We start from the raw sequence: 26,078 nt of genomic DNA on the forward strand, positions 1-26,078 counted from the left end.
CTGCAATGTATGCAGCAGCTTATTGACACGTGCTGCTTTCAGTTCAAGGGCTAGCTTGAAGTATTGCTGTTCACTGTTGTACTGTGCACTATAAGAATGGCTTAGTGTTACCATCTTCCGAAGCTTGCTTTTGGAATAGTACATCTGGAACCATCACGTAAAGACAACTGCTATAAAGCTTCTATATTTCACCCTCAGCATCAACTCTTGATTTAAAACCAATATCCTTTAATATCTGATAATGTTTTTTTTTGTTGTTGTCGTTCTCTAGCACCTCAGTAGAACTTCATCTGCAAGCCAAGGTATGAATCAAAGTAACTCAGCTAGACAAAGGAGCAATGGCTTTTTGGTTAGGCATAAAATGAAACAGTCCTTAGATAATCATGTGAGAGACTTTGGGAATTTTTATAATGGGGCTGTAGGTGTGTACTTGCTTTGATTTCTGTTTGTCTTTTCCATAATCATACTAAGGTCACATTCCTGCAAGGTAATTTATTTGGTTTATTTCAAAGTCATGATTTCACGGGTCTTGATCTCGATACACTGTGGCAGTAGGAATAACAGAGTACTTGAGTGACTTTATTTCTTAACTCACTACCAGCACTCCCTCTAGGAGATGGTTATTAATACACAGCTAACTATTATCAATAATCTGCGTGCACTGCTTTAATTAAGCAAGCAGAATCACAATGCATCTAGAACTGCAATGTACATTTTAGATTAAAAAAGCCAAAAATCAGGTAATGTACTTGACAATTAATCTTTGTCCCCATTCTCTATCCCAGCATAAGAATGGAACTGGAAAAGAAGAAAACTGAAGAAATTAATGAGGGATAATTTCAGTTACATATAAGTCTTGCTTATCTTATAAGTCATTTAATGTACATGTCCTAGGAGTACAGTGTCTTGTAGTGTCCTGCTTACGTAGCCTATTTTTGAACAATATTTCCTCTTTTCATGCATCTGTTTTAGTTACATTGCCCATGTCTCCACATGAAAAACTTGAGGGAAATAAAAAGAAAACTTCTCTCCTCCTTACATACACAAGATACTTCTGAATAAAAAACAACCAACAAATATTACAATTAGATGCAAATCCAGTCTATTAGTAATGTCTGAAACAAACAGTTGTTTTCGCAGAATTGTGACACTGTTCACAAGAAACAAGTAACACTAAAGTACTATTTGCAATATTTAGTCACCTCTCATTATCCTAATCTCTACATGACAGAAAGTAACTTTCATTCCTACTGCTTTTTCTAGGATTGCTCAAAGTACTCACTTCCATGCACTTAAGGAGATCCACATCCAAAGCACAACATTGGCTGCTTTTCTGTTTTATACAGAAAATAGCTTATCTGATAATTGCTCAGTACTGGTTTTCCAGCTGTTAAAAAGACACTAGCATAGAACTCTAGTTATTATACGTTTCTGTGGCCAGTCATAGACATTGTGCTAATCTACTGAGATAACAGTGTGCATTGGCTGAATCAGTAATGCCTACAACAAACTCGCTGTTGCCAAACAGTACTGAAGGCTGTTGGAAGTCTATTAATTGTATGCATGTATTTTTGCAGACAATTTTGTGCAGTTAAATGACATAATGGCATTTCTGGTCTCTCACCTGCTAGTCTGAATAGTGTTTGGGGTGGGGTTCTTTTGGGATCTGCAGTAGCTGTTAGTAGCTTCTGTTTGGAAAATACTTTTACATGATCACAGTACAAGAGAAGGTGGGAAGATGAAATTAATCCAGGAAGACTGACTTTGGTAAGAATCAACATAAAGGAACTGAAGTCACGCAACTACCCTTCATCCAAGCATGCCAGCTGAAATGGGAAAGCCTGTCTGACACAACACCTTAGTTCTACTAAGAAAGTGAATATATCTTCATAATAAAACCACAGATGATAGAGATGTGCAATTGATTAAATTCCTAGTGCTCACAAATATGCTTTCTATTCTTTTGATGTTCTCAAACTGCTGACAAATGCATGCCAAAAAAAAAAAAAAAAAAAAGGCCAAGATACCACTTCCTGCAGTGCAATGCAGAATAGTTAGAATCTAATTCTGTTGGGCCTTCTAAGGTAATGCCGTGCTTTTGCATGAAAAATACATACTAGTTTTAACTTCCAAAGCTTTCGATGACAAAGAGTGAACTAAATTCAGATCCCAATAAAAATGCAGCAAAACAGAAGCATACTCTAGTTGGGTTTCTAAATAGTATTCCCCAAAGTGTAAATTCCGACAATAAAAAATGCTCACAAATTGAAAGAAGAAAAAGGGGGGAGGTGCCTCCGTGAGAGCTGAACTTTCTCTGATCAGTTCTAGAAGGGACTTTACAAAATTGTGTTTCTAAAGCATGGACTGCATACGCAGTTACCAGCGCATGGTACCGCACAGCAGGGACAGCAGTGTGCTCGCTTCTGCCGCGCTGTGTCCAGAAATGGGCACTGCAGCACAGTGACCCGACTACACCGTACTCTGCTGCCCCCGTGTGTCTACATAGCGGTACTGCTTATCATTGGCCGCTCTGCGTGCTTGCTGCTGCCACCCTCTGTCCAAATATCGGTATTGCATACTAACGGCCAATCCGCATTCTCACTACCGCCACCCTGTGTCCCAATACCGGCACTGCATAAACAAGTGATTCAGCTGCTGCATGCTCACTGCTGCCGCAATGTGGCCACAACCGGATACTGCAGCAGTGACCCGACCACTCTGCACGCTGCTGCCCCTCCGTGTCCAAACAGTGGTATTACATAACAGTGGCCGCTCAGTGTGCTAGCTGCTGCCGCGCTGTGGCCAAGACTGTGTACTGCACCGCGGTTATCTCGCCATTCTGCACGCTGCTGCCACCCGGTGTCCAAACCGCGGTACTGCACATCAATGGCCAATCCTCGTTTTCACTACTGCCACCCAGTTTCTCAAAACTGATACTACATAACAATGACCTAGCTGTATGCTCGCTGCTGCCGTCCTATGTCCAAATAGCGATACTACACCGCAGCGTCAAGGCTGCTGTTGCCTTGTGTCAAAAGACCCCATTCCATCTGCTCGCTACTGAAACTCGGTGTCCGAATATCGGTACTGGACTCCGTGTGCTCACTGTTGCTTCCCTATGTCCAAATATCGGCACTACACCCGAATGACCACGCTGCCCCTCATTGCTTCTGCCACCCGCTGTCCAAATGCTGGTATTGCATCCCACTGACCGCGCTATGTGCTCGACGCTGCCTCCCTGTGTCCAAATACCTGTACTGTAGCATGGATCAGGGCCAGGCCTTTTTAAATGTCTTCTTCCAGATTGAAGTTTCTCAGCAGAATTTGCAGCAGTCTCTGTAATTTATGATTATAGGTCACTTGCAAAAACACAGTGATAAAAAAGGAACTGTATGTAGTATATGCTGAATTAATCAAAAAATTAAAATTGTCTACTTACCTGGGACCCAGTATTGTAGCAAATGGAACACCTCCTGTAAACCAAAACTGTTTTAGTCTTAACTGTTCCTGTAATACAGAAGTATCAAGAAGATTAAAAATGATTAAAAAAGAGATACTGCTGTATGAAGATCTAGCCTCAGAAAAAGAAGAAAGAAAAAAAGAAGAAAAAAAAAAGAAAAAAGGGAAAAAGGAAAAAATAGAAAAAAGAAAAAAGAAAAAAAAGGGGGGAAAAAATGAAAAAAGGAAAAAAAGGAGGAAAAAAGAAAAAACGGCAAAAAGGAGGAAAAAAGGAAATAAAGGGGGGGGAAGAAAAAAAAAGGGGGGGGAAGAAAAAAAGGGGAAAAAATTTAAAAAGAGAAAGAGGGAAATGGGGGGGGGGGAGGAAAAAAGGAATAAAAAAAACCTGTTTTTCAGGTTTTCCCCACTTTCAGCTTTGCCTTTACATTGGGTAATGATGAATAATCCCTTACATTTTGCTTCTGTTTGCATGTATGCAAAAAAACCCCCAAAACCCCACTCTATATTTTTTCCTTATTTAGAAATTGCACAGATCTTACATAAGAAAAAAACCCAGAGATGACATTTGATTGCTTAACCAGAAAGAAATTCAGATTTCCATGCATCGCCTTCTCTTTTTCATTATTTCATCTATATGAACAATCTATTTTGCATATAATCACATTAGTTTCAGATAAGTCACATCAACAGAAAAGCACAGGAGGATGGAAACCAGTTGCTGGTTGAATGACATTTTATTTTCACATTCAGACAGCTGTACAGTTTCTATAAATAGATGTGGCACTATAATATTTACATCATTTCATCACCCATTACTATGTTCCATTTGAAACAGTAGATACATTGATCAAGCCAAAATAGGGTTACTTTTGGGTGCATGTACTCAAGAGTTCTATGTCAAAACATACAACATATCAGCTTGCATCAGAGTAGTTTTTCCCCAGATATTTTACACGTAACATTATTTTCTCTAGACAGTCTCTCCCTTCCAGCATCCTAAGAGCTTTCTGGACAAGTGCAGTATGGTTTGAAAAGGAAAAAAACCACAAACAAACACAAAATTGAACAAACCCATGATGCAAAAATCATTCATTTGCGGCCTAAAGTAAGGAATATGAGGGATAGCTTTTACTGTGCCAGTTTCATTACACATTAGCACAGTATTTGCAAGATTCCTTGAGATTGCACAGTATTTGCAAGATTCCTTGAGATTACAGCTGCAAATTGGAGGGGGGGAAAGAAGGAAATAGCTTTAAAAAGTTGCAGACAGCAGAATCCTTTGGGCTTCTCAACATGTTCTGCAGATAGTTATAGAAATATCTTGTGTATAGTTCAAACCCCCAAAAAGATGTACTTCTGCCAACTGTCAGCAATTTTTATGTTCCCTTAGTAATTTTCTAATCCCTGTGATTAATTGCTTTAGGTGATGCTTATATGCATCTGTTTACTGCTGATATACTGACAAATTTTACCTAACTCCTGCTTGAAATCACACACAATCCATGAAGTGTCAGGGTTTTCACAATACACTGCCTTCAAAGTTTCTCTCTCCTTTTCCCACTTGAGAAGCAGTCTTCTCCACAGATGAACCAATTTAATATCCAAACTTCAACTGTCACATGTTATTTTAAGAGTATGATACCTAGTTTGTTCATCTCTTCCAAAAGTGTCTGAAGACCTAAGTGAACTCATAATGTTGATGAGTAAAGATGAACAACACAGAAGAAAAAAAATAAACCCACTACATTTAACATGCAGGACCAGACTGCTTCCACAGTGCACATACTAGACAATCTGAAAGCAGAAGCCTGCAGTTGTGAGGTGGTTAATCTGTAACAAGTACTAGTGGAAACAAACAAGAAAATCCCAAATTTGAGCTGTTAGTCATCTTAAGAAAAAGGGAATTCCAAGGAAAGGCCAGAGTAGGTCACTCACAGCTGGTTGCTGATGCTCAAAACTGATTAACAGCTCATATGAAAACTCCACTAAGGATGACTTCAGAAGGAGACTGAGCAGTGAAGTCTCAGGTTTTTCTATGGGGAAAGAGTTGCAGGGTCATACGTAAATTAATCAAGTTCTCATAGAAGACGGTAAAGTGAACTCCAGTAACAGCAGTAAAAATGGGAGTACTGCATGTCAATGTGCTAAAGGGCAGGAACTTCCCATTATATTCAACTGGAAACTGGTCGAGGTGGTTTGCTTTTGTTTTCTGCCTCTCTTCCACGAATGGCAGCCACATAAGAGAAGAGACACAGCACGGAGTAGCAGATCTCATGAGCCTACAAGAATTTTGAAAAGGACATAATGAAATTCACATGATTTAGGGTTTCACAAAATCCACTGCACACTTTTCTTTCTGATGCATGTCTTCCTTCACGGGACAACTACTCTGGCCACACACAGAAAGAAGGAAAATGGTTCCATGCTACCATCTAACTGAGACAGATAGAGAAAAAAAATACTTGTAAATAAAAAACCTTCTTTGGGATTAAAAAAATAAATAGAAAAAGCATAGCTGTTTCACAGAATGATCCTAATAATTTTTAAGAAGAGGATGCTAAGCTGGAAATGCCATCTCCTGCAGGTGCTCAAGAAAAGACTGGATGAGACACTTAGTGCCATGATCTAGCTGATTGGATAGGGCTGGATGATAGGTTGCACTGGATGACCTTGATCTTGGGAGGTCTCCTCCAACTTGTTGATTCTATGATTTGCTTTTGGTCCGTCATATGAAGTTAAACAAAATTTCCTGGGAGGGACTAAAAGAGATAACTAAAAAGACTAAAACTAAACATGCAATAATACTGTACCTTGACTCATGAGATGGTGAGATTCTTCCTTAGTCAAAACTATCCTTTTATGCTCAAAGATTACAAGGACTTCGAATCCTTGTAATTTTGAACCAACATTAGTGAATCCACCAACAATAGAAGTGCCTTTTTCCCCCCTTTTCTTTATGAAAAATACTTTACATCTCAACATTGCATGTTTCATATGGAGAACGTTAAGCAATGTTACCACTACCTCAAAGCAGAGGGTTTCATGTGGCATCAGCAACATTCACAGTTACTGATTAAATGTGCTATTATTTAACAGAAAATTCACTTTTAGCATGCGACCAGTAGCACAATTCAGTGAAGGTAAGACTTAGGACTTATTTTATGTCCTAACTCTCATGCTGGCTATTCTGGTAATCTTAAAAGTTCTGATCTTGTAAACTGACATTTATCATCCTTGTAAAGGCAACGAGCCTAACAACCTAGTATATTATAGTATGAACCAAAATACTCATGTGAAAGAGGAATAATTATCATTAAACTGCCTTTTTCTATTAAAAGATGCAGCAATCTGCTTCTTAAATTACACAGATTCTAACTGTTTTGTTTCTAAAACATTTGTAGCTTCTTCAAGTAGTTTTTCCCTCTCTGCTTGAAGGACTGAGTTTTCATGCATTCACTGAGTGCACATGCTGCACTTCAGACATCAAATAACTGAAGAAATTTCAGTTCTGATGATAATCATCGGCTTCTATTTCCTCCTAAGTGCATGTAAGCCTGATCGTTGAACTGTGTACAAGTGCCAAGTACCACTATCAACTGCTGGTGTTAAAAAACATTACAATGAATACTAAACCACAGCAGTAACTGAGCTATATAGCACAATCAGCACTTGCACTGCTCTCTTGCATCTCCCTGTTCACTGTCATAAGAAATGGGCATTTGTCTTAAGTTCAGTTAGTAAGCATTTTACGTACAGGAACTTGTCAACTAGTCTCTCTTTCCAGCTGCCCTGTGGATTAAGGATTAAGTTCTGCATTAATTTCAATAGTTACACTAGGTCTTATGTGCTAAAGTTCATGACAAACCACCTACTCTGTTTCTTAACAAAAGAGACCACACTTTCTGCACTACCTGTGAGTTCCCCTGGTTTCACAGAAACAACTATCACCGAGTTTTGTTGCCTTCCCATAAGGAAAGCTACCATAAAAGAGCAGCTGGTGATTCACTGTAGTATCATCGTTGCAAATCCTGCAGTGTCAATGTAATTTTTTTCCAGATATGAAAATGTAAAGATAATTCCTTTAAAGAACTACCAGAAGGCATCTCAGTTGACTCACCATTGGCGTCTTGTACTTGTGGCTCACCACTTCTTTAGTTTCAGGAACTAAAACCGGACGGGCAAGAGACAAAACAAGAAGTTCAAAAAACGAGAGGAAAAGGGGAAACAAATAGCACAATGTTCCCACAGGAAAGGGAAAGGATGCACACAGATAGCAGGTGCGGGTACAGGGCATCTCACTATCCCTCACTTCTAGATGCTCCTCCTTCTGTTCATTTACATTACATATGTCCTTGAAGATACTGGCAATGTCAGAATAAATTAGTCAGGTTGGCAAAAAAATGTCACTGCCTCTGTTTGGAAAATCATAGTAGATATTTGATGGTTCTTAGAGACTCTGGCTTTTCTCAGGCTGTTTACTTCTGCTAGATGGCAAAATCAATGACAAAATATGCTTCGTAACAAAACATAACCTAATGTCTGCTATGACAAAACATAAGCCAAGAATTCCACATGAATCTGACAGTATGTAACTCCCAAAGAATTTCTCCTTTAGAGGTCTGATTCCTTCTCTGCTGAGTAACAGATTTCAAAAGAACTGTTGGGGACTGTAGAAAATTAGTGAAATCTAGAGGGGGAAAAGTAGAAGGAGAAAACTGGAAATGTGCTAAACTAGTAGACTGTTTCCCAGCTCTGCTTCCAGTTTCTCAAGCTGTTCATTCTCCTGTTCAGGACGTGTGCGATGGCATCTACTTGAGATACTCACTGAAAACATCTATTGCTTTTGAACAAGTTTCCTTAAAAGAAAATACTGGCTTCAGCTACCTGCACTTTTAAAATGCCAAGCTTTACAATTTTTAGAAGACTTCATATACAACAAACATTGGGGCATTGATAAAACCAAAAAACCCCCAACAAAAACAATTATCCACAATTTTTCCTCTTTCTCCCTTGCACTGCCTCAAACTAACAGAAAGGAAACAACCATAATACAGCTAAAGAACGTTTGTCTCTTGTTCCCATTTTGGAATGCATAAAATACCATGCTGCAACCATCCCATCAGTGTGCACTGCATCTGAACTGTGCCTCTGACCCACACTTGTTCTACAAACATAGTTGTGAATAGATGTCATTAGAAATCACCAGGGAAGAACAAAGACTACACTAAGAACATACAGATGGCAAATTTTAAATGTTAAGATCAGTGGAATACCAAGACCAACTCTGAATACTTCTCTTTCCAGAACAGCTGAAATTTGCCATGGAATTTCTGTGTCAGTCACAACAAAAAAATTCAGAAGCAGCAATACAGAAATTATGAAAACCAAACCAGGAAAGGTAAATGTTTTATTACACACAGTACTACTGACAAGAAAGAGAGGCAGATGAGTTCAGTATGAATAACTAGAAAAAGTCCACAACAAAACCTATCCATGCAAATGTCATCTTTTCAACTATGATATGGCACGGTTAAATGCTGGAGGGAGACAGATCACACTCTAAGGGGCCAAAAGTAGGCAGTGCAGACTGGGTTTGAAAAAGCTCCAGATGTGCCACTAATTCTCATATGTCACAGTAATGTCATTTTGGAAAAACATATACAAAATAATATTGCACAAAGTAGTATTTTTGTTTGGCTTTTCAATAATCTCTTCTTGGACTTGGCAGTTACATTAAAGACTGATAAAGAAGGGAAGTGCATACCCAGGCTGCACTGCCCCAGTGATACCAGTGACTAGTCAGGGAGATAAGGAGGTGCACATCCAAGCTACCTTACCCGTTGGCACCAGATGTTCCAAATCAACTCCATGTCACCAGAGGATAAAGGTGGGAGTAAGGCTGGTGCCACAGCCAAATAGGGTAGGACTTTTACAGCTGTGTAAGTCTCACTGACCACTGGATAACATACAACTGCTCATACTCCTCAAAAAAAAACAACCTTCAAAGTTCAACATACTCTTCAAAAAGCAGGATAAGAAAGCTGTAAGGACGTTGTGGCATGAGGGAAGGAGAGAAGGGAAGCTGGAAGTCCTGTATCATTGAGAATAGAAAGAGAGGGAACAAGAGTGCACCTAGGCAAGATACTGTCTGCCTGCTTCACAGTCAGTTAGCTGTCTTAAGTCCTCCTTCACAGTCCTTCTAGTGGGGAAAATTCTTCTAAGAAGACTGAGTTAGGAGGACTAAAAAGAGTGGGTTTGGATTTATGCTCAGAGAAGTCAAAGCACTACTGCTGTAAAATACAAAGATAAAAGAAGAAAAAAAAAGGAAGAAGATCCAAGCCTCAAATTAAGAGATTAACAGAAGTACTCTTCTTCTAACATTAGTAGTTACTGCTGATGCTGTTGGAACTACATGGATGAAGGGATTAAATTATTGAGCATCATCCTGCAGCCTGTGGTCCTGTGAATGCAAATATGGCACTAGCACAGAATGAATTTAGGGGACATCACTTTACCTGCTGGAGAATGAAGGTTTTCATAGCAGCGGCGATGAAGGGGCCACAAGAAAGTAAAGCACAAGTACGCAGCAGTAACTCAAATTCCAGAGGGAAGAGCCTTACATTTCCTCACTTACTTAAATCTCCACTTCCATTTGTGGGCAGCAATTCCTGAACTTCTGCTTGCATCCTGCTCTGAAATCACAATTCCAACTTTTGTGCTGCCATCTAAACTCATCGTTAACACAAACAGACCTGTAATCTCCTACTGTGATATCACTAAACTTGGAATGCTCTTGCTTGGCAAAATCAAACAAATCTTAAACTGGATCATTTCCCATCTGACTGGAGTATGCACGCTTACCACTCTCTGCCTTCCCAAGAAGAGTGTACTCCTCCTATAGTGAATCTGACTGCAAAGTTCATCATGTTTAACACAGCTAAACAGTTTTTCTCTCAAGAGCACGCAAGTTTCTGCTGAATGCTGTTAGTTTACTATTAAAAACCAAACATGAACAGGACAGACTGGCATATCTTCCCATCTTTAGAACAACCAAAAGCAGCTCCAAGGAGGTCTCACATCTATGCACAAGAAAAAAGGTTAGCTTCCCTGCAACATCTTTCTGCCTTTCTTCTTTCTCTTTACCAGCTAGATGGGCAAAATGTACATCTCACTGGGTGCTTTAAAATTGGTACTTGTCTCTAACCTCTGGTTTGGGAGAGGGGTATTTTTAATTTAACTAGTTCAGTTTCTCAGGTTTTGTTTGCAGTGTCCAACTCCCAGCCTATCTTAAATTACCTCTTAACACGATTCTTTCATAAATTCCAAATTACAATTCTAGCTGTTGCAACAGGCCCTTAATTACAAAATCTCCTGTAAAAAATATTTTGTTTTTCTTAGAGTCATTGAAGATATTATTTAGGGGCTAAATGCTGTATTACACAGTCATCAACAGAAGCTGGCTGGAAATAATAAAGTCAAGCACTGTTTTTTTTCTCCTTGAACAATACAAAATTAAAAGAACTATTTTGTTCTAAAACCTCTCAAAAAGTGAGCCAAAATTCACTTCTGATCCAAATAACTTCTTTTGAGTTAAAGGTTTCAGAAGCTGAAATTACTCTTTAAGCTACTTTCATGGCTTCTGAACTCTCCTCTTTGAAAAGCTCATCAATAACCTTTTACAATCTTAAGCAATTTCTGTGAGTAGTAAAACGAATCACATTAAGGTGAAAACATGGTATCACAGGAATAGTCATCCATGAAGTGCAGACACCTTCTGAACATGTAAATTATCTAAAAACGTTCAGAGTTTAAATACACTGATGTGATCACTTGAATCATGAATGACATGTTCAGAAAACAGGAAAAAATTGTTCACAAATTCAAATGCCAAAGTTCTGGGAGACTAATTCATGGGAAACAAAAAAAGCTTCTTCATTTGAATGCCTTATCATTTTTTTTTCATCTACAAAAGCAGACAACACATTGTTATGAACAAAGACATTAATTTCAGCAATCTCACATTAAGAGAGAATCCCTCAGCCAGAGCATTCTCTTCACTACACCAAACAATAATGAGAGGTTTAGTAAAGAGGGTTGTTAATTTAGATTCTGATTAAAAGCCAAAGTATGGAATCTTGTCTACTGTGGAAAGAATGCTGTCATTTTATCTTCTTTTTAGATATTTCATAAATACACTATTTATTTTTCTAGACAAATAACTCACAGGTAAGTGAAAGAATAAATCAACAAGAGTTTGGGGACTATTTCAAGAGAAGCATGTGGATCACTCTTCCAGTCAGCTGTGTCTGAAGTTGCTCATTTTATTCACTCTAGTTAAGCACAGTGTGAATGACACTGACACAGAATAGCGACCCAGAATCTTCCTCAAACTAGAGTAGGAATCTGCTTTGCTTGGAGGCAGATTCTACATCAGAGCAATAACTGACCAAACCAGCACAAAATTTCTGTTCTTAGTCGCAATACCTGGGGGTTTTAAAGAGAAGATTGGATGAGGCACTTAGTGCCATGGTCTAGTTGACTGGATAGGGCTGGGTGCTAGGTTGGAATGGATGATCTTGGAGGTCTCTTCCAACCTGGTTGATTCTATGATTCTACTCTTTACCAGTCACACTTGGAAACAAGAATAGAGACCAAGCTGACAAAAAACATTCTACTCCATTTAATAAAAAATAAATTCTACATAGAGCAAAAAGGAAACTTTGCAACCAGCAGTAATTCTTTTTAATGAAAGCATGGTGCATTAAGAAAGAGCAAGTCCTGCTCATAAATGGATTCTCAGATGAAAAAGGAACATATCACAGAAAATTCCTACACACACCCAAGTTTAACTCTTGTTCTGCTTGTTTCAGAAGACTCAAAGCACCTTCTCTGTTAACAAAACACACCTAGGCCACAAATCCTAGTATGATGAAAATTAATCTATATATTTTAATGTTGTCACCCATCTCTCAGGCAATTTCTCATGTGCAACTACACTTCTCTCCCATCTTTGAAACTGCAGTGCAACTCTGAACTGAGGGCTGGATATTTGAGTTACTGCCATGTGAGTACAGACCTAATATCAAAATAATGTAATTACCAAATTCCTCCAGGACAAAGACTCCTCGCACAGTATTGCACTTTTTAATGTGATTCAGCTCTATGAAAACCTAGAAGAAACATGAGGAAAAGCAACGTAAAATTAGTCATTTTCTTTTTTCCTTTTAAACAAAAACCAAAATTAAACAAAAACATCATCACAGCAGATACAACCTGAAGTGTTACAGCATACACTATCAGTTAATTTAGTTTAATATATAAATAAAGGGTGAAATAAACATTCGAAAGACAAACTTGCCACAATGCTAGAAATCAACAACTTAAAAGTGCTAAGAAGCGAAGACAGCAGAAGATGAAGTACCTTCCGCTCCTTGCAGGAGGAGAAAGCATGGAAGAGAAACGAAGGAGTTAGTAACTCTGACAAATCCAACATTGCTACCCCTTCAGGCACTCAAATGAGTTATTGCAAAAAGAATACCAACACATCTGAAATACAACAGAAGAGGAGGACGAGGAAAAAGCTGGCTCCCAAATTTGGCAGAATTTGTAGCCTTTGATTCATCCCAGCTAGTTTCTGCCCCTCCATGCATCCTCCTCCAGCACAGAGGGCAGGTAAGGGCCACTACACTTCCCATTCTTACATTGATCCTCCTGACCTATTGTAGTTGTAGACTTCCTTCTCCCTGACAGCCTTGCCATTTAAGCTTTTACTACAGTTCAAGACATATGACCTGAATATTTACTCTTGAAACTGCCTCCTTCAGCAGTCACTACCAGTCTTCTGCTTTACAATGGATGTGAAGAGTTTGAACTCTTCTCTATTTGCTCACCTCATATATGATTGCTGCCAGCTAAGCAGTCGTTCAGGAAACAATTCTGCCTTAAACTTGTGTTTTACATAAGTGAACCCCAAAAGACAAAACAGTTGAACTACATGGCTAGGTTTTTCAGTCCAGAACCTAGATGCCAACATTGCATAAATAATTCTCTGAGTATAACGTGTTTGCTCAATATTCAACTGCTGCAAGACACAAACCAGTAACTTCTTACAAGCACATCTCCACAAGGGTGAGAGTCATTACCCAAACATAAGAAGCTGCAGAAAGTGATACTACTAATCAATTCCATATTCCAGTTTCTAACATACTTGCTTTTACAAGGCAAGAGAAACAGAGTAACACTGCCCTAACAGTAAGTGTAAATCTGCGTCAAACATCTTAGAGAGACTCTTGCAAGATTCTATGATGACAGTCTGGACTGGTATTTTCAGTATCCATATATTTATGACACTATTATCTCAGGAGCTAGAGAACTAGAGAAAATTCGCTGTCTTTTAAAAAAGGGAAACTCTGCAATCCTCCTGAATCCAGTATCGGCAACGCTCCTGTAATCGCAGATGACATGCTACCCTTGCAAGAAAGGCAAAGGAAGTCAGCACCAGAAATTATGGAGGGGTTAAGAAATAGGCTTGTCTGTATCAACACAGATCAGTAAATACACTGCACACCTAAGAGAAGTCAGGCTGAATTTCAAGTCAGAGGAGAGTCTCTTTTCATTATCAGGGAGCTAACAAATAGAACCAAGATTTTTTTTCTCAATTAAAAAAAACCCAAAACTTCCACTTAAGGAGAAAATCTGAAGCTTGTTTTCTGCTTACATTCAAGGGAGAGGAGACTTAATCCCATCTTTTTGTTTGCATGTTTTCACCCATGTTCCTATCAGTTTAGTTGGTCAAAACCATGTTACTATTTTAGGAATAGCTGTGGAGTAAACAAGTCAATAACAGAATACCCTTTTTATAGTGCTTAGTTTATTTTTCCTGTAACATTTTCTCTTTAAAAGTTTTTTTTTTATTGTAATGTGAAGTACAAAATTCAGAAACTCAGAAGAAAGGCTCAGGTAAAACATTGGTTGTTTCACCTGGTAACAGTGAAGACTTGCCTAAAAGACTTGACGCCCAAGGTGCTCATGTTAAGGTGTGCTGAATTCCCACAAGAGTTATGAGCAGGATGAGAATTTGTGGAGTTCATCACAATTACATTAAGTTACCAGTTTTCAGAAGACACATGATTTGAAAGGTAGTTTCTTGCTATACTGCTTAAGGGACAGAGATGCTCTCCTCTTAATCAAAAAAAACAAATGCAAAGGAAATAACAGTTACTTACCCTAGGGAAACTGTGGTTCTTCAAGACAGAGCACTCAGTGTGGATCCTACTGTAGATGGGCCTGCTACATTTTATTAAGCTTCCATCTATTTTTTACACATATGAATTCATAATGGGGACAGTTATTGAGTCCCAGTATTACCACACAATTTGTAGATGTAAACTCAGAATAAAGTGCCAATGATTCCTCCCTATTCCAAGGACTTCCTCTGAGCTGCTGGGCACATATAGAGTATTCTTCCTTAAACTTGTATGTGATTCCAACATGGTGACACAATTTGTCAACACTGAAGACAACTAGTACAACTAGTCAGTAACAGGTTGGCCCACCACAAAGCTAAGATATTTCCTGAGGAGACCACGAGGCAGTGAGAAAGTATACAAACTGAAATCAAGAGCCTTCAATAACAATTCCATGAAAAAAAGCACTATGCTAATACTGAGTTAGTATGTGCAGCCTTCTCACATAGGACAGAGCAGACTCCAGTCATTTTTATTTTTTATAAGTGGAAACACCCTTTCTTATGCCCTAAATGAATTCTCTACCATGTCCACAAAACAGAGCAATAGGAATCCCTTAGTTTAATGACCTTGAATGTTTCCAGCCATGGGGCTTCTATCCCTTCTCTGGACAATTAGTGCCAGTGTTTCACCACCCTCATCATAAAAAAGTTCTTCCTTTTATCTAGTCTAAATTTACCCACCTTTACTTTAAAACCATCACAGGCCCTGCTAAAAACCTTGTCCCCATCTTTCTTACAGGCTCCATTTAAGTACTGAAAGGCCATAATAAGGTCTCTCCAGAGCCTTCTCTTCTCTAGGCTTAACAACCCTCCCAGACTTTCTTCGAAGTAGAGGTTTTAAAACTTCCATGGCCCTCCTCTGGACCCACACAAAAACACAAGTCTGTGTTTTTTTCTTGCTCTGAGGAGTCGAGAGCTGGACACGGTACTCAAGGTGGGATCTCACCAGTGTAAAGAGACAGAATCCCTTTCCTCAATCTGCTGGCCCCACTTCTCTTGATGTAGTCCAGAATACGGTTTGCCTTCTGAGCTGTGAGCATACATTGCCAGTTCACATCCATCTTTTTATCTACCAGTTCCTCTAAGTCCTTCCCTGCAGTGCTGCTCCCAATTCCACATCCTCTGCTGATACCAGAGATTGCTCCACACAAGGTGCAGGACCTGAGGTTTACATAAAGCTTGCCCAGGTCCCTCTGGATGGCATCCCGTCTCTAGGGCATGTCAACCACACCACTCACCTTGGTGTAGTCTGCACTCTATCCCATTATGTCAATGATGAAGATATCAAACAGCACTGGTCCCAGTATGGACCCCAGAGAGACACCACTTGTCACCAATCTTCATATGGACATTAACTGTTGACCACTACCCTCTGAATACAATCATCCAACCAATTCCTTATTCACCAAACAGTCCACCAATCAAATTTATTTCTCCAACTTGGAGAGAAGCATGTTGGGGACTACATCAAAGGCCTTACAGAAGTCTAGCTGGACGACATCCACACTTCTCCAAGGTCATATTCATATGCTTAGTCTGCTTTAGGGAATTAGCCACTCAATCCAATTTCTATGGCAATCAGAGAGGACAATTTACCTAGAACAGATTCTTTTTCAGAAAGCAGACTGGTTGGCAAGTTTTAGAATGAGAATGCAAACACCTTTTAGGTCCACAAATTATGAAAATGGAGGAGTTTTTTTCTGTATGGGCCAACTAGCAGAAGTCCTTCACATAATTTCCACAGTCGTCCATTCTGTACAGGTTCTCAAATGGTAGACTTCAAGGAGAAAACAAGGATATACTTTAGGTCTACTAAACATTACTGAATGTCCTTGTCAGTTGCCAATGTAAATCTAACAGACCAAGAATTAAACACACTGAACAAATGAAGTCTGTTTTCCACAACTGTGTATCTTAAGAAATGGAAATTCATTTGGCTACAGCCTCATTGGAAAAGTGATGAAGAGGAGGAATGATGGTTCAGGAGGGAGCAATAGTTAGCATACTTCTCAAGTCTGACCTGCAGAGATGTGTCTTCCAGAAAACATGTTATCATTTTCATCACAGAGGGCCATTTAGAAGCCTGTTCTCTGTAACGAAGGGCATGAAGCTGGTGCTCAAGGAGCGCTAGTGGTAGCACAAGACTATTTGCGGCAATTCAGCCAGTAATGGTTCTAACAGTTGTGTAATAGCAATCAGTAGTAGGTTTACCTAAGGATTCTTTCAGAATGTGATTCCATTCTTTCAAGAAAAAAAAAGGCTTTGAATTGAAGGATAATGACACATTCTAAGATGTGGAATTTTTCTTTCTTCCTTCATCTGTGCTCACTATGTGCTGAACACTGAGTGTCTTCATCTTGTGAAGACTCCTGACACACTTAAAAAACATGAAGAGGATGTGGCTGCTTTCTTACATATCTTTTATAACTGGAAATGCCTAGAGGCTCATTTTTTAAAAAGTCATCTTCACAGACTGTTCGAGAGATGAGCAGTTTAAGCTCATTATTGTTTTTGACTTGTGTAAGAAGAAAAAGAAGCATCAAACAGAATATTTCCTAAGGTGCGTCCTTACCTTTGGACAATTTCTATTATGTGCATCTAGAACGATACCAAATCGTTGCTTCAAGACTAGGGTTTAATTTTCCAAGGCTTTAGACCTGCCACAACTATGAAAATTCCTTCTGTGCTACCAATGAGTTCCTTTCGAAGTTCTTTGTTGGCATATCTGACAACAAGTTACAATTTACAACTGAGTCAGTTAGACTATTCTGCCACAGGAGCAAGTTTGAAACACTACAGGTCAGGTGTAGGCCAGGTTCTACCCTGCTAACAGGCAGGAAGAAAACTGAAGGAGGTTCACAATTCTCTGTCCCTTGCACTGTCACATAGGAACTCAAAGGTACATGGTGCTTCTGTGACCTTGGGAAAGTACCAAAGATTCTGAGCATATGTGTTTGAGATGCACGTGCACTTCCATCGGTTCTACACTGATGTGTCCTTCAAGAAGAACAAAGCTTGTATGGGGAGAGAAGTCTAGTCAGGAGGGAAGGAAAGGAAAAAACACTTCACAGAAGACTGACAGAAGCTCCTCTCTCTCTTGGCCCCCCGCAGCTGATTCTACTATCTAGCACAGCATGCATTTAATATCATATGCAAAACAAAAAAACACAAAGCAAAATAAACCACAAGGATTAAAGGAAGCAACAGAAACAACATCCAGAGAAAGGAAGAAATGGCAATTTTAGTTGTGTTTCCTCTAAACCCACAAGATCTGCTACTTAAAAGGAAAAAAAGAATGTATTTATTCCTTTTTTTTTTTGTAACTTTCAGCAAGACACACCTTCCCATGTTATTTTCATACTAATTTCTACAGAAATTTAAACAAAAGAAAAAGTAACTGTGATGCAGAAGGTTGCCCTCTGTGCCCGCCACTGTACCTTTTAAGAATTAACTGCTTATGCCAGCAAGGCATGTTCAGTGTGAAGCATTATGGCAGTTTAGATTACTATTCATCACTTTCACTGTACCTTCACACACTGGCTACCATTTGGTTTGTGCTTAGACAATTAAAGGTCACCAGAAAGAAAGTGAACTGTATCAACATTTTTCTTCAGTTGATTACAGTTTTCCTAAGGATATTTCATTTCAGTGTACTTTTACATATATATATATTATGTTTGCATACAAATATATGCATGCATTTTTCATCCCCTTAATACTACCCCTTCTACTTGTAGATGCTCTGGGAAGAGGAAACACATGTACTGGCGTGCTGCAAAAAGCATCATGCTGACAGTCGTCTCCTAGTTTTCCCTCATACCTGACTGTGCATAAATTTCAGGTTAATTCCTTCCAGTGTGACCTGAAGAAGACCTCCTTCACCAGTTTTCATATCTTGCACAGGAAACTCACCACCCAACTCAGGACCTGAGATACGGTAATTTAAAACAAAAACACCAAACAAAAAGCCAGAGAGAGAGAAAGAACAGAAAGCAATGAGATAAGTTGAAGGGAAATACAAAACAATAAAAAATTAATTTCCATTTGTTGTGCATAGCAAAAAGACACTACTAAGAACAGTAGGGAGTATTTCAGTGAACTCCACTCACTACTGACAGCCTTCTGAGAAACACTAGACTTTTAAGTATCGCAGCAATCTTTATCCTGGTTACATAAAGGGATCTTGGTTCTGCATGGCATTGTTTTATGCCTTCAGCAATGAAAAAATCAACATGGTTACAACAACAGCAATTTAATAGAGGACATTAATAGAACATCTAGGCATATTCATTTCCCTTGCATCATGCAGTTCAGATAGAATGTTTTCTTATAATGATTTTTTCCTAAATTATCATTTGTACAAAACCACTGAACTCTGGAAAATAGCTTTCAAGCACATTTCTAACCCTGCATTATTTCCAGATTGCTAAAATAGCTTTCTAAGGTACTTGTATCATCTTTACCCTCAGTGAAAGTCCAGTTCTTCCTCCTCCTCAAATAAAACTGCTAATTAGTCCAACAGCTAGTTAGGAGTTGAACGCTAAGGTTGCTAGACTTAAACACAAGTCATTTTCTCAACCATGCTGATGCCAGCTATGAGTATCAAATGTAGGTCCTTTATATTTGGCATTAAGACAGAGCTGAAAGAGGTTTCTACCTCCAATTATGGCTCTCAAAATCCTAGCATCTGCTTGAAAAAAAAGTAAATAGTTGCAACAAAAATCAAACTTGTGAATACAAGACCTTGCTAACGTTATCCTGAACCTGCAAATAGTCTCCAGCAAGGAAGAAATACATAAATAAGTCACCCTCAGGTTTGTTACCCAGGTACATACAGCAACAGTGTCTCGCTGAGAACTAAGAAAAATGGAAAAATCATCTTCCCAAGAACTCTGTCTCCCAAAACTGCAAGTCCACTTTTCCATTTTTTTTATTTTCAACTCAACAGGGAAACAAAAGGGGTGTTTGGCAAGAAAAGTTTTAGCATTACAACTATACTATCCTGTCCAAAATGATGGTGTGAAATTAAAAAGAACATCTACACTGGATAAGTTGTTCTGACATAAGGACAGTGGGTTAAACTGCACCTTCTGAATTACACCAGTATGAAACTTCCCAAAATAGAGAAGTTTCATACATTGAAAGTCTGCTGAAAGCTGCAAATTCATCACAGTAGCTGCACTAACACTAACAAGCATATTTGTTAGCTTCCATTCTTAAAGTGAACAAAGCAGTTCTACGTCTTACTTGGGAATATGAGGAATAGCTAGTCAACAATGAAGAGAAAGTGAAGCTGAACTTCAGTAGTCTTTTCTCACTATTTTAGTGGCAGCTAGTCCTTGTTCCACATAACTCTTCTTTTTACAGGAGTTTTCTTTATGTTTGCATTTAGAATGAGGTACGTGGGGAAAAGGTAATGGTAAAATTGCATACAGCTGTACAAATCCATCCCAAATTTTCCAAGCAATAGGAGATAATGTTAAAAATATTTAAATGATAAGAGAGTTCACATTATTTTTTAAATCATGTGTTTACTGCAGATTAAACAACAGATGTTCCCATAAGCAAAATCTTGTACCTGGTTTAATGCTTTGCTGTCTTGCTGCTGCTCGCTCCATGCTGTCTTTTACACAGTAGTATAACTCCCGACACTAACATATGACAGAAGAGTAATAAATGTTATGTTACCAAATCGCTAAGGGGAAAATAACAGCAAGAGTCTAAGATTCCACAAAATGAACAAGCCCTGTGTAACATACAAAGACAAAATACCTATAAAATCCGACCACAGCTCATTACTGAAATGTATTTTTCAAGTTGACAAAGAAACTATTTCATATACTTTCACAGCACAAGCTAGCAAAGAGCTCATGGCTCACCACGTGCTCATAAGCAATCTAACCAAGCTTTTCTTCACTAGGTAACTGAATCTCAAAGTCTCTCCCTTTCTTTCAGCTTCCAGCAACCAATGTTGCTGATCGTGCCTATATGATCTTTTTTGTTATTCATATCCATTTCTTTATGCCATATTCTTTTGCTTATCTTCCTCCAACTTCTCTCTCCAGTATCAAATAATAGTTGAGGCATGATCTCAGAGCAGAAGTTTCTATCCATATCTCAAGATATACACATTTAATTTTCCAGGTAACTTCTGCAGCACTCTGCTTTTGTCTTCCTTTGCTTGGTATTCACATCTGCATTACAGTCTTGAGACATCTAACCCCTTTGTAAATCTCTAAGATAATTCAATATATTACTGGCATTTACAAATCTTTATCTTTTGTTTGCTGTTGATTATGTAGGAGTTACTGGAGTTTCAAAGAATTATTTGAGTTTCCCCAGTAGGTTTAAACTATTTTTTTATAATTGCACTTAATATGAAATAAAAATCAAACATGGGCCAATGGAGAAAGATTTTTATCTATTTCATCAGTTTGAGTTTTTCATTAGAAATAGCACAAACAACTCAAATTATTAAGACACAATTTTATTTAGCTTTTTTCCTCATTAATTTACCACAGTATTTTTGTGACATTTATAAGCCTGAAAACTCATGCATAGTTAATAATACTGATGCTTTCTCTCTAACAAAACCCTCACCTCAACAAGTAAAAGCAACATATAGAATTTCTTAAATTGCATCCTATTGTACTATTGTCTTCAGGCAAACAACAAAGCATAATGTCAGTGGTGTTAAACCATCTCTGAGCTGTTAACTGCTGCTAAACAGTGGTTTAGTAACCAGTGTGGGAGAGAGAATGCTGTTTTTTAACTAAACATGGAGTACAACACATGGAGGATGTGTTTCTTCTATTCAGTTTCCCCTCAGTATTGCATGCATGAAATAAGATCTATACCTTCTTTGTGTAGAACTTGTTCAGTTGTGTCTCCTGACCATTCCTCCTCCAAAGGCATAGCACTTTTGTTTTGGGACAGTAAGTCATGTTGATGAGTTTCTCATACCACCAACGTTCATACACAGTTCCAATGTTGCTTCTCAGCACAATGCAATCATCACATACCTGGGAGCACAAAATATTAGGTAAGATTTCTAGCATTATTTATTGAGTACCAATAGCTGTCTCAACATTATTCTTGTCTCTACCTCCATGAAAAATATGTCTCCTGTTGTGTCTGTCCCAGCATGTACCACAAAAGTCTGCTTCTTGATGTGCCGACTGCCACTGGGTCTCACAGGCAGTTCCCGTCCATTCTAGTTTATAGGAAAAAAAAGTAATCTTTAATGAAGTCTGAAATCAGTTTCAGCTATCTATTGCAAAATAGTCCATTGGATGACATTAGAAGCACTTCCAACAAACGAAATGGCATTTTTAATACAGCTGATTGGTGGGCAATTTTGGATAGTCTTAAGCAAGATACTCTACTAAGTTCAGTTGCAGTGAATCTGAGAAGTTGTTTCAACAGCTGTGGCTACAAAAGTTATCACAGCCTCCAACAACATTCACGCTGGTAGCACACTCAGTATAGGATAGTGAGGTGTCTGGGTTCCAGTAACATCATAATAAGTTTGTCTGCTTTCTCACAATCTATTGTAGGATAATTTAGTGTTTTGCAAATTTCAAATGTAAAAAAAAAACCTGACAAATACTCTTGCAAAGGGCCTAAAATCACAACCACTCTGATGATGGTTGTGTTAAAAGCTGAGTAGTTTTATTAACTTAAATGTCAGCCTAAATTCTTAGGAAGCATTACAAGATACAAAAGGTTTATTCTGCATGGCAGCTGACAGCAGAAAGAGTTTTGTATAGAAACTAAATGCACTTGCAATGACCTGGAAATCAGAGAACTAAATACTTGCTGCACTCATAGAAAGAATAAAGGTTCCCACCCACAGAAACAGCATTAAGAAAACATTAGGCTTGCATAAAACTGTGGTACCAAAGTGTGATGTTTGTACATATTTATATTGCAGTTCTAACTGGTAACTGCAGAACATTAACTGGGTCATGCAATCACAGTCTTTATTCTATACAAGTGAAGGCAGTATTTAATAATTCAATTAAATTAGTTGTCATATTTAAAAAACACTGCTGCAGAGCATTTGTAGAAGAACTTTCAGATTTTTTTTCCCCCCTCTGCTGTAGCTCCCACAGATAGTTCACTGGACAGTGTTTCACTTACCAGATTGGCGAGTTTGTCGAGAACATCGTTGATTTGCTGGCTGTGCACCAATCCAATATGTGATTTTCCCATTAGCCGACGCACCTTTTTCCTAATATCATTCTTGTTCACCTAGAAGGCAGATATAAAGACAGTTACATACTCTCTACAGACCAGAAGCAACTCCTTCCTCCCAAAATCAAGATATCTTGGTTTCCACTGCTAAGACAGAAAAACAGCTGATGTCTCGCTCAGTCATGCAAGGGTCCCTTTAGCCCAGCAGCAGAAGCGGAAGTCGCAGGTACACCGCTCTCCCAAGCATGTGGTACTGTGCACTACAGATATTCTGCCTGCTCTTGCTCGAGACCAACAACTCCACTACAGTCCACCTCCAACTAAACCAAAAGTCTCCACATTGTTACCTATATGATGAGTCACATCTGCTAGGCTAGATTTTCCAACTCTCCCTCTGCAGAGCATCACTGTAGGCAGCTGTACAGCCCACAGCACAGGCAATATTAACACAAAGGCATGAGATCTTTCAGAATTCTCTCTCTTTCACAATCTGTTTCCTGGTCATGAAGTCAGGGCTCTAACAAATACTTCCAGAAAGTCCTCAAGCAGCAGCAGATTCCTCCTGAAGATGAGCTGCAGGGAAGCTCATAATTGAAACATTTCTGCTTCAGGTACCATTTCAAAAGGCTAACATGAATGTCAACCACTGATACCAAAGGCTTCAGTTCTGACTTCAAGATCAGACTTTCTTTTTAATCATATCTGGGTTATGACCTTAATGCTATGTAACACATAGAACACACTCAATCAACCTCCTTACTTTGGAAAAGGATTCTTTGCACTTTTTTTTAGGTAAAAACCACTAGTCTATGCTATCTCAAAACAAGAAAATAAATTCAAACACCAAGATGTTGGGGTTGGAGGATTATGACTTCCCTGAAAGCTCAAAGAATCCATTTCTCTAATAACAGAAAGCCTCCCTACTTTCTAGTTTGTGCCAGAAGCTGATCTGAGATATCTTGGTACATTCTTTAGTCTAATAAAACCCTCATTGCAACTGCTTGAAAACAATCCTATATGCAAATGCCAAATACTAGATCCACCATCCTTTATCCCAGAACTGAGATAATCAGGACAGGGACTATTCACAGGAACAATGTGGGGGGAATAAAAAAAAAAACATCCACAAGCAGCCACAACCTTCCTCGCTCTTAAGCATCTGAAGATGCAGAGAAAGAAACAATTATTTTTATCACAACTCTCAGGTCCCCTGCATTCCCTTTTCATCTATAACCAATAGATCCAGAGGGATGTCATTTTCAAAGGCCTAATATCCTGTTTTCCTCCTTATCCTTTTCCCTCAGGAGACTGTTTTTTGGATATCTTCCTATTTTCACACCAAAAGACATTTTTCTCCTCTGGGACTAACTGTATCAGTATCTTTCATGAGATAGCCTTTTGAAACCTGTATTATTTGCTCTCCTCTTCTGCATTCCTTGATGGAAGTAGCCGTACTGGTTATCCTTCAATCTACCTAAAGAATTGCAGCAGTACAAGTCCTGATGGCCAAATCGCACTCTCTTCTAAGATAAACTCATTTCAAATGTACTCAAATCCCATTTTAAAACTTACCTTCATAGTCCAGTTGTCAGCAAAAATAAAAAATCAATACCTTCTGTCTATCTTTCCACTCTATGATTCTCATTTTTTGGGAAGAAAAGGAATCAACCAGGTTGGAAGAGACCTCCAAGATCATCCAGTCCAACCTAGCACCCAATCCTGTCCAATCAACTAGACCATGGCACTAAGTGCCTCATCCAGTCTTTTCTTGAACACCTCTGGGGATGGCAACTCCACCACCTCCCTGGGCAGCCCATTCCAATGGCAAATCGCTCTCTCTGACAACTCCCTCCTAACATCTAGCCTATACCTCCCCCGGCACAACTTGAGACTGTGTCCCCTTGTCCTGCTGCTGGAATAACTTCTTCCACTGGTGGAATCTATGGAATGAGGTCTCATCTCTTCATGTAAAGAATGAAAGCTATCAAACTATCACCTGTACACAGTTGTTCTTACCACCAACCTGTTGCACTGGACTAGGGAATGCATCAAATCTGTTACAGGTAAAACCATGCACCTAAGCAGGTTCTAAACATAACAAAAATTATGGAAGACTGATTTTCTATTGACTTGGATAGAGGATTTGGACTAAGAAATTATTCAGACTAAAAGAAAAGGAAAAATATTGCTAGAAGCCACCTGCAGCATTAGGGCACATGTAGACTGTGGCTAGTGCAACCTTGCTGACAAAAACAAAACCTTCACAAACACCTGACAAAGGACCAGAGCTTTCCAGAGACCTGATAAAGATCATTTCATGGCCATTAAACAGTGTCTCAGGGTCCAGGCCCCTACCTTGCTTTTGCCTGGTCTTGTTCCTAGCCAATACCTTGACTATGGTATAAATGGAGTCACACTGGAGAACCATTTTGAGCTGGTTCCCTTGGAGTAAGCAGGCTTTGCTGTCCTGAGCTCTTCCCTTAAACCAGGAAGCCATTTATAAATACTTCCATGCACTGCTTAAACCTGAGCAGTCATCTCATAGAAAGAAAAAGAAGTCACCTTTATCATAAGCATATAAGCAATCATATTATGCAGCAGTGTAGCCAACAAGCGGTCCTCATCATCCTCCAAACGCTTTCTATCATGTTCTCCCAGGGAAAGATACCTGCAAGAAAACCCAGATGTGAGGCATACTCAAAAGCATTCTTCCTTCAATTCACTAAAGCACTGGCAGAAGACAGAGCATTAATTTGTTAAGTGTAGGGCAAATAAAACTTCCAAAAACACTGTCAAATAGATATTTTCCAGTAAAACACTTCGATCACTAATTAAACATTTCCACTAATTATTAACTAGCTCAAGTAAATAACATCTGTTCAGTGGGAAATTTCTCAGTGGTCTGCTGGCTTCATTTCCTCTTTTCTGCAGTCACAGCTCCAAGACAATCACAACTGCCAGAAGAGGAACATAAAACTCAGCACAAGAGCTACCAGCCTTTAGGATTTTTATGCACCGGCAAGACTGAAGTAAGCTGACGAAGCCAAGTGCACAGGTACTCTTCCCAGTAAGGAAGGCAGTTTGTGGAAAAAGAAGCAGTTTCCAAACTAGCACCCCTCAAGCTAATTCTTATTTTGGCTACTGGAGCCCAAGTTCCATGATAGCACAGGTGTAT

General features: G+C 38.9%; 1 protein-coding gene across 5 annotated transcripts in view; it reads right to left on the bottom strand.

Annotated features, from left to right (window-relative positions):
• Nucleotides 1–4,174: 4,174 nt before the first annotated feature.
• The window catches only part of MADD (MAP kinase activating death domain), a 59,502-nt gene continuing 37,598 nt past the window's right edge, over nucleotides 4,175–26,078 (bottom strand). For all 5 annotated transcript variants that reach the window (XM_064144915.1, XM_064144904.1, XM_064144873.1 and 2 more), the window contains 9 exons: nucleotides 25,466–25,571; nucleotides 22,850–22,960; nucleotides 21,813–21,920; nucleotides 21,565–21,729; nucleotides 20,286–20,358; nucleotides 18,528–18,634; nucleotides 12,560–12,629; nucleotides 7,577–7,623; nucleotides 4,175–5,738 (listed from right to left, as the gene is read on the bottom strand). In XM_064144915.1, coding sequence (XP_064000985.1) covers nucleotides 5,631–5,738; nucleotides 7,577–7,623; nucleotides 12,560–12,629; nucleotides 18,528–18,634; nucleotides 20,286–20,358; nucleotides 21,565–21,729; nucleotides 21,813–21,920; nucleotides 22,850–22,960; nucleotides 25,466–25,571 — 895 coding nt within the window. In that variant the 3' untranslated portion in view covers nucleotides 4,175–5,630. The remainder of the gene's footprint in view (nucleotides 5,739–7,576; nucleotides 7,624–12,559; nucleotides 12,630–18,527; nucleotides 18,635–20,285; nucleotides 20,359–21,564; nucleotides 21,730–21,812; nucleotides 21,921–22,849; nucleotides 22,961–25,465; nucleotides 25,572–26,078) is intronic.

The sequence above is a fragment of the Pogoniulus pusillus genome, chromosome 1 (assembly GCF_015220805.1).
Source record: "Pogoniulus pusillus isolate bPogPus1 chromosome 1, bPogPus1.pri, whole genome shotgun sequence".
NCBI lineage: Eukaryota > Metazoa > Chordata > Aves > Piciformes > Lybiidae > Pogoniulus > Pogoniulus pusillus.